The sequence below is a fragment of the Blennius ocellaris genome (genome assembly GCF_963422515.1).
Source record: "Blennius ocellaris genome assembly, contig: SCAFFOLD_87, whole genome shotgun sequence".
Taxonomy (NCBI): Eukaryota; Metazoa; Chordata; class Actinopteri; order Blenniiformes; family Blenniidae; genus Blennius; species Blennius ocellaris.
Genome location: NW_027662210.1, coordinates 39,344 through 50,867, shown reverse-complemented (window position 1 = coordinate 50,867; position 11,524 = coordinate 39,344). Strand labels below are relative to the sequence as shown.

At 53.9% G+C, this 11,524-nt stretch overlaps 2 protein-coding genes across 2 annotated transcripts in view; both read right to left on the bottom strand.

Annotated features, from left to right (window-relative positions):
* The window catches only part of LOC308148105 (transcription factor 7-like 2), a gene marked incomplete at its 5' end in the record, with an annotated part of 11,618 nt that extends 7,745 nt beyond the window's left edge, over window positions 1–3,873 (bottom strand). Inside the window, 5 exons of the mRNA XM_080521537.1 lie at window positions 982–1,109; window positions 2,152–2,218; window positions 3,070–3,463; window positions 3,633–3,664; window positions 3,832–3,873. Of these exons, the coding sequence (XP_080377663.1) occupies window positions 982–1,109; window positions 2,152–2,218; window positions 3,070–3,463; window positions 3,633–3,664; window positions 3,832–3,873 (663 nt within the window). The remainder of the gene's footprint in view (window positions 1–981; window positions 1,110–2,151; window positions 2,219–3,069; window positions 3,464–3,632; window positions 3,665–3,831) is intronic.
* Window positions 3,874–6,445: 2,572 nt separating this feature from the next.
* On the bottom strand, window positions 6,446–10,638 carry LOC308148104 (caspase-3-like; the record flags this gene model as incomplete). The annotated part of the gene is made up of 4 exons (XM_080521536.1): window positions 6,446–6,759; window positions 8,212–8,332; window positions 8,446–8,609; window positions 10,422–10,638. The coding sequence occupies 4 exons, from the start codon at window positions 10,636–10,638 to the stop codon at window positions 6,446–6,448; spliced, it is 816 nt and encodes a 271-aa protein (XP_080377662.1).
* Window positions 10,639–11,524: the final 886 nt, after the last annotated feature.

Sequence of the window (11,524 nt, the reverse complement as noted above, 5' to 3'; positions counted from 1 at the left end):
AATGGACTGACTCTGTGTCGTCTGGTATTTCTAACAGCTGGATCCAGTTAAATCTCCCCACTGGAGCTTGTGTGTGTGTGTGTGTGTGTGTGTGTGTGTGTGTGTGTGTGTGTGTGTGTGTGTGCAGATGTTACAGTAGGAGGAAGAGAACTTCTCAGGGGAGGTGTGATGTGAGTTAAGATGGTGAGGCACTTTCAAACCTCAAACCTGCCGTCACTTCGCCTGAACCTTTTAGATTTACTTTGAAGGAGGTTTAGCAGAGCAGCAGGTTTAGTTTAGTTTAGCAGAGCAGCAGGTTTAGTTTTGTTTCACAGACCAGCAGGTTTAGTTTAGTTTAGCAGAGCAGCAGTTTTAGTTTAGTTTAGCAGAGCAGCAGGTTTGGTTTAGTTTAGCAGAGCAGCAGGTTTAGTTTTGTTTAGCAGAGCAGCAGGTTTAGTTTTGTTTAGCAGACCAGCAGGTTTAGTTTAGTTTAGCAGAGCAGCAGGTTTACTTTAGCAGAGCAGCAGGTTTAGTTTAGTTTAGCAGAGCAGCAGGTTTAGTTTAGGTTAGCAGAGCAGCAGGTTTAGTTTAGCAGAGCAGCAGGTTTAGTTTAGCAGAGCAGCAGGTTTAGTTTAGGTTAGCAGAGCAGCAGGTTTAGTTTAGCAGAGCAGCAGGTTTAGTTTAGGTTAGCAGAGCAGCAGGTTTAGTTTAGCAGAGCAGCATGTTTAGTTTAGCAGAGCAGCAGGTTTAGTTTAGCAGAGCAGCAGGTTTAGTTTAGGTTAGCAGAGCAGCAGGTTTAGTTTAGCAGAGCAGCAGGTTTAGTTTAGCAGAGCAGCAGGTTTAGCAGAGCAGCAGTGTCACAACACCTTCCATCAACAATCAGAAAAGTAAATCATGGTTCAATCAGAGTTCATCATATTTACTTCTAAACTGTCTTCAGCATCGTGTGTGTGTGTGTGTGTGTGTGTGTGTGTGTGTGTGTGTGTGTGTGTGCGTGCTCACCGTGCGCCCCCCCCCCGCCAGCCCCCCATAGGGACCACACAGGTTGGTGATGTCGGGGATCATGAAGAACGGATAGCCGAGGTACGGAGACGTCTGGAGGAGGCCGCCATGCTGCTGCTTCCTCAGAGCTGGGAGACGATGACATCATCATCATCATCACTACCACCACCATCATCATCACCATCATCACCATCGTCATCACCATCGTCATCATCATCATCATCGTCACTACCATCATCATCATCATCATCATCACCATCATCATCATCATCACTACCATCACCATCGTCATCACCCTCATCATCATCATCACCATCATCATCATCACCATCATCATCATCATCATCATCACCATCATCATCATCATCACTACCATCACCATCGTCATCACCCTCATCATCATCATCACCATCATCATCATCATCACCATCGTCATCACCATCGTCATCATCATCATCATCGTCACTACCATTATCATCATCATCATCACCACCATCATCATCATCATCACTACCATCACCATCGTCATCACCCTCATCATCATCATCACCATCATCATCATCACCATCGTCATCACCATCGTCATCATCATCATCATCGTCACTACCATTATCATCATCATCATCATCACCATCATCGTCACTACCATTATCATCATCATCATCATCACCATCATCGTCACTACCATTATCATCATCATCATCATCACCATCATCATCATCATCACTACCATCACCATCATCATCACCCTCATCATCATCATCACCATCATCATCATCATCACCATCATCATCATCACCATCGTCATCATCATCACCATCATCACCATAATAACAATCTAACTTGGTGGTTTTATTTTGACAGTCACCATAATAATCTAACAGAGAACCAGGAGACTGACGGTGGAACAGAGGACCAGTGGACAGTGGACAGAGGACCAGTGCACCAGTGGACAGAGGACCAGTGGACCAGTGGACAGAAGACCAGTGGACAGAGGACCAGTGGACGGGGGACCAGTGGACAGAGGACCAGTGGACTAGTGGACAGAGGACCAGAGGACCAGTGGACTAGTGGACAGAAGACCAGTGGACTAGTGGATGGGGGACCAGTGGACAGAGGACCAGTGGACGGGGAACCAGTGGACAGTGGACAGAGGACAGAGTGTGGTACCTTGTAGCAGCTGGTTGTGACCCGCTCTGTCCTCCAGTTCTGACCCGGTTCTGCTCCGGTGGTCGGCCTGAAGGACACATAGACACCTGGTCAGGACTCCTGGAGGAACCCTCTCCGGGGGCACCTTGATGGAGGAGAACCCCCCCAGAGGAGCCCCAACAAAGGAACCCCGATGAAGGAGTACCCCCCCAGAGGAACCCCGATGAAAGAGTACCCCCCCAGAGGAGCCCCAACAAAGGAACCCCGATGAAAGAGTACCCCCCCCAGAGGAGCCCCAACAAAGGAACCCCGATGAAGGAGTACCCCCCCAGAGGAGCCCCGATGAAAGAGTACCCCCCCAGAGGAACCCCGATGGAGGAGAACCCCCCCAGAGGAGCCCTGATGAAAGAGTACCCCCCCAGAGGAGCCCCGATGAAAGAGTACCCCCCCAGAGGAACCCCGATGGAGGAGAACCCCCCCAGAGGAACCCCGATGAAAGAGTAACCCCCCAGAGGAGCCCCGATGGAGGAGTACCCCCCCAGAGGAACCCCGATAAAGGAAGCCCGATGGAAGAACCCCCCCAGAGGAACCCCGATGAAAGAGTACCCCCCCAGAGGAGCCCCGATGGAGGAGTACCCCCCCAGAGGAGCCCCGATGAAAGAGTACCCCCCCAGAGGAACCCCGATGAAAGAGTAACCCCCCAGAGGAGCCCTGATAAAGGAACCCCGATGGAGGAGTACCCCCCCAGAGGAACCCCGATAAAGGAAGCCCGATGGAAGAACCCCCCCAGAGGAACCCCGATGGAGGAGCACCCCCCCAGAGGAGCCCTGATAAAGGAACCCCGATGGAGAAACCCCACTGGAAGAGTCCTGATGAAGGAGCCCCTCTGGGGGAACCCCGACGGACCCCCCCGGCCAGCCCCCCCGGGTCCCCGCTCACCTCCCCCTCGGACCCGCTGTTGTTGGCCTCGGACTCGTTGACCAGCGAGGACTTGACGTCGTCCAGGTCGCGACCCCCCGCCGCGCCCCTCTTGTCCTCCTCCTCCTCCTGCTCCCCTTCGTCTTTAAAGGCGATGAGCTCGTCGCTCGCCCCCAGGTCGTCCCCCCCCCCCGGGCCCCCCCACGGCCCCCGGCGGCTCCGCTCCGTGGCCCCGGCCGAGCCGCGGCATGTTCGGCCGCCCGCCGCGGACCCGGCCCGAGTTGGAGGCACTTTGCGGGGCAGAGAAAACGGAGAAAAACGGGCAGAAAGCGGCCCGGAGAGTGTGTAGCTGAGGGCGGCGGCGCGGTTCCCCCCCACTCCCCCCCCCCGGCCGGAGCCCCCCCGCTTTCCTGCCCTTCGAGCGGCAGAAGCGCTCAAAAAAACAAGAACGTATTTTGTTCTTTTAAACTGCTAGCAGGCTAGCTGCGGTTAGCTGGTGCGTTCACGGACCCGGACGTTTCAGCTTTCTGGCGTCGAATTCCAGAAGTGTGTGTGTGGGGGGAGAAAAAAAACACAAAAAAAACCTCCGTGAGTCCCTGAACGCAACACGAGGAGCCTGCGAGGCGAAAACAACCCGCAAGAAAAGTGTCCGAAAAGCCGCAAAAAACAAAACTCCGCGTCCGGGGGAAAAGTTCACGTCCTCCTCCGAGCTGAAAGTCCCGCGGAGGAGGAGCAGGAGGAGGAGGAGGAGCAGGAGGAGGAGGAGGAGCAGGAGGCCCGAGCCGAGGGGAGCGCAGCCGGAGTGGAGCTCTCTGCGGCGGGCATCGCTCCGCCGAGTCACCGCGGGGCTCGATGCCCGGCCCGAGGCGGTGCGGAGGCGGGGAACACACACGGGATGAGCCGCGGCTGAGCTGCGGAGAGACAGGAGAGGAGTGAGGGAGGGAGGGAGGGAGAGGGAAGGAGGGAGGGAGGGAGGGGAGGGAGGGAGAGGGAGGGAGAGGGGGGGGGGAGTGAGGGAGGGGGGGAGGAGGGAGAGGGAGGGAGAGGGGGGGGGAGTGAGGGAGGGAGGGAGGGAGAGGGAAGGAGGGAGAGGGAGGGAGGAGGGAGAGGGAAGGAGGGAGGGAGGGAGGAGGGAGAGGGGGGGAGGAGGAGAGTAATGAAGAGGAGGAGGAGAGTAATGAGGAGGAGGAGGAGGAGGAGAGTAATGAGGAGGAGGAGAGTAATGAGGAGGAGGAGGAGGAGAGTAATGAGGAGGAGGAGAGGAAGAGGAGAGTAATGAGGAGGAGGAGGAGGAAGAGGAGAGTAATGAGGAGGAGGAGGAGGAAGAGGAGAGTAATGAGGAGGAGGAGAGTAATGAGGAGGAGGAGGAGGAGAGTAATGAGGAGGAGGAAGAGGAGGAGGAGAGTAATGAGGAGGAGGAGAGGAAGAGGAGAGTAATGAGGAGGAGGAGGAGGAAGAGGAGAGTAATGAGGAGGAGGAGGAGGAAGAGGAGAGTAATGAGGAGGAGGAGAGTAATGAGGAGGAGGAGGAGGAGAGTAATGAGGAGGAGGAGGAAGAGGAAGAGGAGAGTAATGAGGAGGAGGAGAGTAATGAGGAGGAGGAAGAGGAGAGTAATGAGGAGGAGGAGGAGGAAGAGGAGAGTAATGAGGAGGAGGAGAGTAATGAGGAGGAGGAGGAGGAGAGTAATGAGGAGGAGGAGGAAGAGGAAGAGGAGAGTAATGAGGAGGAGGAGAGTAATGAGGAGGAGGAAGAGGAGAGTAATGAGGAGGAGGAGGAGGAGGAAGAGGAGAGTAATGAGGAGGAGGAGGAGGAAGAGGAGAGTAATGAGGAGGAGGAGGAGGAGGAAGAGGAGAGTAATGAGGAGGAGGAGAGTAATGAGGAGGAGGAGGAGGAAGAGGAGAGTAATGAGGAGGAGGAGAGTAATGAGGAGGAGGAGGAGGAGAGTAATGAGGAGGAGGAGGAGGAAGAGGAGAGTAATGAGGAGGAGGAGAGTAATGAGGAGGAGGAGGAGAGTAATGAGGAGGAGGAGGAAGAGGAGAGTAATGAGGAGGAGGGGGAGGAGAGTAATGAGGAGGAGGAGGAGGAGAGTAATGAGGAGGAGGAGGAGGAGAGTAATGAGGAGGAGGAGGAGGAAGAGGAGAGTAATGAGGAGGAGGAGAGTAATGAGGAGGAGGAGGAGGAAGAGGAGAGTAATGAGGAGGAGGAGGAGGAAGAGGAGAGTAATGAGGAGGAGGAGAGTAATGAGGAGGAGGAGGAGGAAGAGGAGAGTAATGAGGAGGAGGAGAGTAATGAGGAGGAGGAGGAGGAGAGTAATGAGGAGGAGGAGGAGAGTAATGAGGAGGAGGAGAGTAATGAGGAGGAGGAGGAGGAAGAGGAGAGTAATGAGGAGGAGGAGAGTAATGAGGAGGAGGAGGAGGAAGAGGAGAGTAATGAGGAGGAGGAGAGTAATGAGGAGGAGGAGGAAGAGGAGAGTAATGAGGAGGAGGAGAGTAATGAGGAGGAGGAGGAGGAAGAGGAGAGTAATGAGGAGGAGGAGAGTAATGAGGAGGAGGAGGAGGAAGAGGAGAGTAATGAGGAGGAGGAGAGTAATGAGGAGGAGGAGGAAGAGGAGAGTAATGAGGAGGAGGAGAGTAATGAGGAAGAGGAGAGTAATGAGGAGGAGGAGAGTAATGAGGAGGAGGAGAGTAATGAGGAGGAGGAGGAAGAGGAGAGTAATGAGGAGGAGGAGAGTAATGAGGAAGAGGAGAGTAATGAGGAGGAGGAGAGTAATGAGGAGGAGGAGGAAGAGGAGAGTAATGAGGAGGAGGAGGAGGAAGAAGAGGAGAGTAATGAGGAGGAGGAGGAGGAGGAAGAAGAGGAGAGTAATGAGGAGGAGGAGGAGGAGGAAGAAGAGGAGAGTAATGAGGAGGAGGAGGAGGAAGAAGAGGAGAGTAATGAGGAGGAGGAGGAGGAAGAAGAGGAGAGTAATGAGGAGGAGGAGGAGGAAGAGGAGAGTAATGAGGAGGAGGAGGAGGAAGAGGAGAGTAATGAGGAGGAGGAGGAGGAGAGGAAAAGGACGCAGGAAGAGGAGGAAGTGATGTCACAGGGACGAGGAACGTTCTAATTCCTGGGTTCAAGACCCGGACCTCGACCGAAAATCTCCTCTGGTTCTGGTTCTGGGTCTGGTTCTGGTTCTGGTTCTGCAGGTTCCACGAGGAAAAAAGACGAGGCTCAAACTGTATTTTAAGTTTTTATTCAGGAATAAATAAAGAGTCAGTAAACAAACATGGAGGTTTTTTACAGGGTCCAGCTGGAGGGCAGAGAACCGGTCTGTCAGAACCAGGGTCCGTCAGAACCAGGGTCCGTCAGAACCAGGGTCCGTCAGAACCAGGGTCTCCGGTAGAACCAGGTCTGGGGTCTAGCTGATGGAGGGCGTTCGCTCTCGGAAGCCGCCGGCGCCGACCAGCGACGTGGCCGAGATCCCGGAGGCTCCGCCCCCTTCCCCCGCCCCGGCGAATGGGAACACGTCCCTGGTGAGGCGCGTCAGGAGGCAAGGCATCATCCTCTTGCCTTGCAGCTCGCCGCCCTTGGCCTGGAAGGTGTAGGCCACGCGGTGCGACAGGCGGGTCAGCAGGCGGGTCAGCTCCAGACGGCGCTGGTCCTCGTCCTCCAGCAGGGCGCAGAAGGTCTGCAGGAAGACCGAGCCCAGGGGGTGCATGAACGCCCCGTAGCCTGCAGGGCAAGGCAAGGCGGGGCAAGGTTACCGCAAAGTACCGTGACGTCAGTCAGAGTCTCGTCTTCCAGAGGTTCTGATCAAGAGGTTCTGATCAAGAGGTTCTGATCAAGAGGTTCTGATCAAGAGGTTCTGATCAAGAGGTTCTGATCGTCACTGAAGAGTCGACTGGACAAAGTGACCAGAAGCTTCCGGGGGACAAATGAGACTCCATGAGAACCAGGAGGTCATTAGACTGGAGTCCATCGCCATGACGACCACGTCTTTATTCTCCCCCCACTTCTCCTGAACAATTCTGTCCACACGTCCCCGTGATGCCTGTTGTACGGTTGTTGTGTACCTGGTGGTGTAGCGTACCTGGTGGTGTAGTGTACCTGGTGGTGTTGTGTACCTGTAGCGTACCTGGTGGTGTAGTGTACCTGGTGGTGTTGTGTACCTGTTGTGTACCTGGTGGTGTAGTGTACCTGGTGATGTAGCGTACCTGGTGATGTAGCGTACCTGGTGGTGTAGCGTACCTGGTGGTGTTGTGTACCTGGTGGTGTAGCGTACCTGGTGGTGTAGTGTACCTGGTGGTGTTGTGTACCTGGTGGTGTAGTGTACCTGGTGGTGTAGCGTACCTGGTGGTGTAGTGTACCTGGTGGTGTAGCGTACCTGGAGGTGTAGTGTACCTGGTGGTGTAGCGTACCTGGTGGTGTAGCGTACCTGGTGGTGTTGTGTACCTGTTGTGTACCTGGTGGTGTTGCGTACCTGGTGGTGTTGTGTACCTGTTGTGTACCTGGAGGTGTAGCGTACCTGGTGGTGTAGTGTACCTGGTGGTGTTGTGTACCTGTTGTGTACCTGGAGGTGTAGCGTACCTGGTGGTGTAGTGTACCTGGTGGTGTTGTGTACCTGTTGTGTACCTGGTGGTGTAGTGTACCTGGTGGTGTAGCGTACCTGGTGGTGTTGTGTACCTGTTGTGTACCTGGTGGTGTTGTATACCTGTTGTGTACCTGGTGTAGCGTACCTGGTGGTGTAGTGTACCTGGTGGTGTAGTGTACCTGGTGGTGTAGTGTATCAGGTGGTGTAGTGTACCTGGTGGTGTTGTGTACCTGTTGTGTACCTGGAGGTGTAGCGTACCTGGTGGTGTAGTGTACCTGGTGGTGTTGTGTACCTGTTGTGTACCTGGTGGTGTAGTGTACCTGGTGGTGTAGCGTACCTGGTGGTGTTGTGTACCTGTTGTGTACCTGGTGGTGTTGTATACCTGTTGTGTACCTGGTGTAGCGTACCTGGTGGTGTAGTGTACCTGGTGGTGTAGTGTACCTGGTGGTGTAGTGTATCAGGTGGTGTAGCGTACCTGTTGTGTACCTGGTGTAGCGTACCTGGTGGTGTAGTGTACCTGGTGGTGTAGCGCACCTGTTGTGTACCTGGTGTTGTGTACCAGGTGGTGTAGCGTACCTGGTGGTGTAGCGTACCTGGTGGTGTAGCGTACATCACCGCCGACTCCACAGGAAGTGAGAGATGCTGAGAGAAGCTGCTGGTTCCTCCACCCGAGTCCACCTCCACGCCGTCGTCCAGGTCGGGTCCTCGACACGCCTGCAGAGACACAAACGTCAGACCCCGCCCCTCCTGCCTTGGCCCCGCCACCTGCTGCCGCCCCACCTCTCCTGCCGCCCCTCCCCCCCTCCCGTCACCGCTGCCCCGCCCACCTGTATGAGGAACAGCTTGGTCTTGTCCTCCATGTATTGGTTGTCAAAGTAGGAGAAGATCTGGGACAGTTGGACGGGTTTCCCGTCGGCTCCGAACACGCAGCCCTCGTCCCCGTGAGACGACAGGACGCTGAGGAAGTAGTCCTTCACGGGTCGCCGACTCTCTGCGGCACAAACGGAGACGAGTCGGTACACTACAGAATCCATGACGACGCGTTTGAACTCCTGAAACGCTCCGACTCGTCGTCGTGTCGACCAGCAACGCGGCTCTTGGTCAGGATCAAAGAGTTCCAACAACACCAGCAGGATGTCTTTCATGTAGTACCTGGGTCCTACAGTACGGTGGCCCTGAAGTCCAAACCACAACAACAAATCACTAAACACAACAACAAATTGAAAACCACAAAGACAGTAACTTAAAGGGAAAAGGTAGATACCAGTTGGCAGCGAGAGATCTCTCTGATCTCTCTGATCTCTCTGATTGGACGACGGGAAAGTAGCGCTTTATGAACCGGTGGTCGTTTCGCTTGTGGCGCGTTTAGCTTCAAGAGGAGAAAATATCGGGAAGGAAAGGAGGAACAATGTTTTGTCCAAGCTGCGAGAAAGAGTCGGTAGAGGAGTCGTCAAACTTTTCCAGGTTTTGAAATTCGTTCTCCAGGCAGAATAACTTCTGGTTCAAAGGCTGAACGGCTCCGTCGTCCAATCAGAGAGCTCGTCTGCTGCTCTTCCTTTGAAGTTACTGTCCTGGTGTTTTTTTATTTGTTGTGTTTTTCAATTTGTTGTTGTGTTTTTCAATTTGCAGTTGTCTAGTCTAGTGATTTGTTGTTGTGGTTTGCACTTCAGGGCCACCGTACTACTACCAGGCTCCGCTCTGGGAACCAGGATTTATTTCTTTACGGTTTCATCCTCCTCTGGTCTGAAGCTCTAACTCTTTAAGCTTCAAGGCCTCGTCTTCGCCACGACAATCCCAAGAGGAAACGGAGAACGTTTGTTGGGTACGACGGCGGAGCGTTCTGGAAACGTGGAAACGGGGGGGGGGGGGGGGGGTTAGGTGCAACTCCGAGACGAGAACGATGTCATTCTTAACGACGCCTCCGACTCTGCAGGCGACGCAGCGGCTCAGGTATGTCTGACGCCCCTGCAGCGCTCTGTACATTCAGTCCCCGCTTCGTGTTTACTGCTTCTGTCGGTCCGCGTGACCCGATGACATCACTTCCTGATTGCAAACTGATAAATGCTCCAATCAGTGTTTACGGAATTGCCGACGGCCTCGTATCTTCCTGGGATCATCAGATAGAACTCGACCGAGGTTGTTCTGACCAGACGAACGCCGAAGCGGTGACGCAACACGAGTTATATAATTATTTAGACTTCAAGTCAACGGGATTAATAATTCATCTGGTGGTCATCCACGACTTTCCGGAGTGGTAGAGGAGTTCTTTCTGAAGTAAGAGGTTCTGGGGAACACTTGGGATGGACTGTCAAAATCGGCTTGTTATTACGGTGACTGTCAAAATAAAACCACCAAGTCCGGGGGGAATCTGGACCGGGAGTCACAACTTTGTTCCGATGGTCTCTGCCGAGCAATGTGCGGAACAGCTGGTTGCCATGGCGACCGGGAGCCGGACCGGAGCTTCTGCGTTTCCACCAAGTGTCGTTTCTGTCGTTTGCGATGCCGCGGCGGAGTCGGAGCTCAAAGAGTTCCACTTTCGCGGCGTGTTCAAAATGTTCCAGCGTTGTGTCGGCGAGCGCCGCCGTCGTGTGAACGGACGCCGAGAACTTAGCGAAGGTTTTGCGCCGGTTTTGTAAACGAGTGTCACTGAAATGCTCTCAGTCTGCGTGCAAATCGGAATTTATTTTACTAAAACTGGTTTTAGTTCATTAGATTGAGATTCACCCACAAGTTGCACTTCAAAGTCACAAACACTTGAATTATGCTTTGAAGTTGACGTGTGTGTGTGTGTGTGTGTGTGTACCTGTGCGGTACAGCTGCTGGATCTCCTGGCTGCTCAGGTCCTTGTGCAGCTCCACCAGGAAGCCCAGCTTCCGGAGGGTCCGGTGCAGCCTCTTGGCGTCCCGCTCGGCCCCGGGTCGGTTCCGCAGCGTCTCCCCGGGGTAGTACCTGGACACGTACACCAGCAGGGCCCGGTTCCCCGGCCCCTGGCTCTCCTTCTGCACTCTGCCCAGTGGCATGCTGGTCCGGCTGCTGTGAGGCGTGTGTGTGTGTGAGGCGTGTGTGTGTTCTGCACGTCGTTTTATAGGCCTCACACCTGCACACACCATAAAAGGAGTTTCCTCCTCAGGTGGGAGGTCACCGGAGTTTCACAACTTTGTGCTTTTGCTTCCTGTGCCTGGAATCGTCTCCGGCGCCACGCCTCCAGAGCAGCTCGGTTCTACACCCGGGAAACTACATCAGAATGTCCCGTTAAGAGTCGTGACCGATATCAGATAAGATAAAGAGGTGAAATCACCTGTTCAGACCAGCACATTCTGAAACCGGTTGAAAGAAACTGTTAAAGATTTGTTTAACTGGAGTTCCCTGAACGTCACGTTTCCCCTCCAGGACATCCGGTCACCTGGTCAGAGATTAACGACTTCCATAATCGGTTCTACTAAAGTAAAACTACCAATCTGTCCAGGGCGGGGCTAGCAGCCAGTCATAAAGTACATCAAAGGGAGGGCCTTTGATGATGTACTTTATGACTGGTTGTGATGAAGTGTCACATTACTGCTGCAAGTTTCTCCGTCAGTTTCGATAAGTTTGGAAGCTAACAGCTTTCACAGGTAGCTTTGGTGGAAAGCCGACATGCTGTGAGGTGAACTGGTTCTACCAGAACCTTCTGAAGCAGCAGGGATCTGGTTCAAGTTCAGGAGAGGCTGAAGGAGTCTGATCATGAAGGGATACGTCTGGAGAGTGACGGGGCTTCAGGCCTCGCTCAGTTCAAGTACCACCAAAATGTCCCTCATGTCCCCTGGAAATGGTCAAATTTCATTCTGGAAGAATGAACCGTTGCGTGGTGGAACAAACAATAGAAACATCAAGTTCATCCAATAAAGACTTTATTTCTGTAGGACAAAG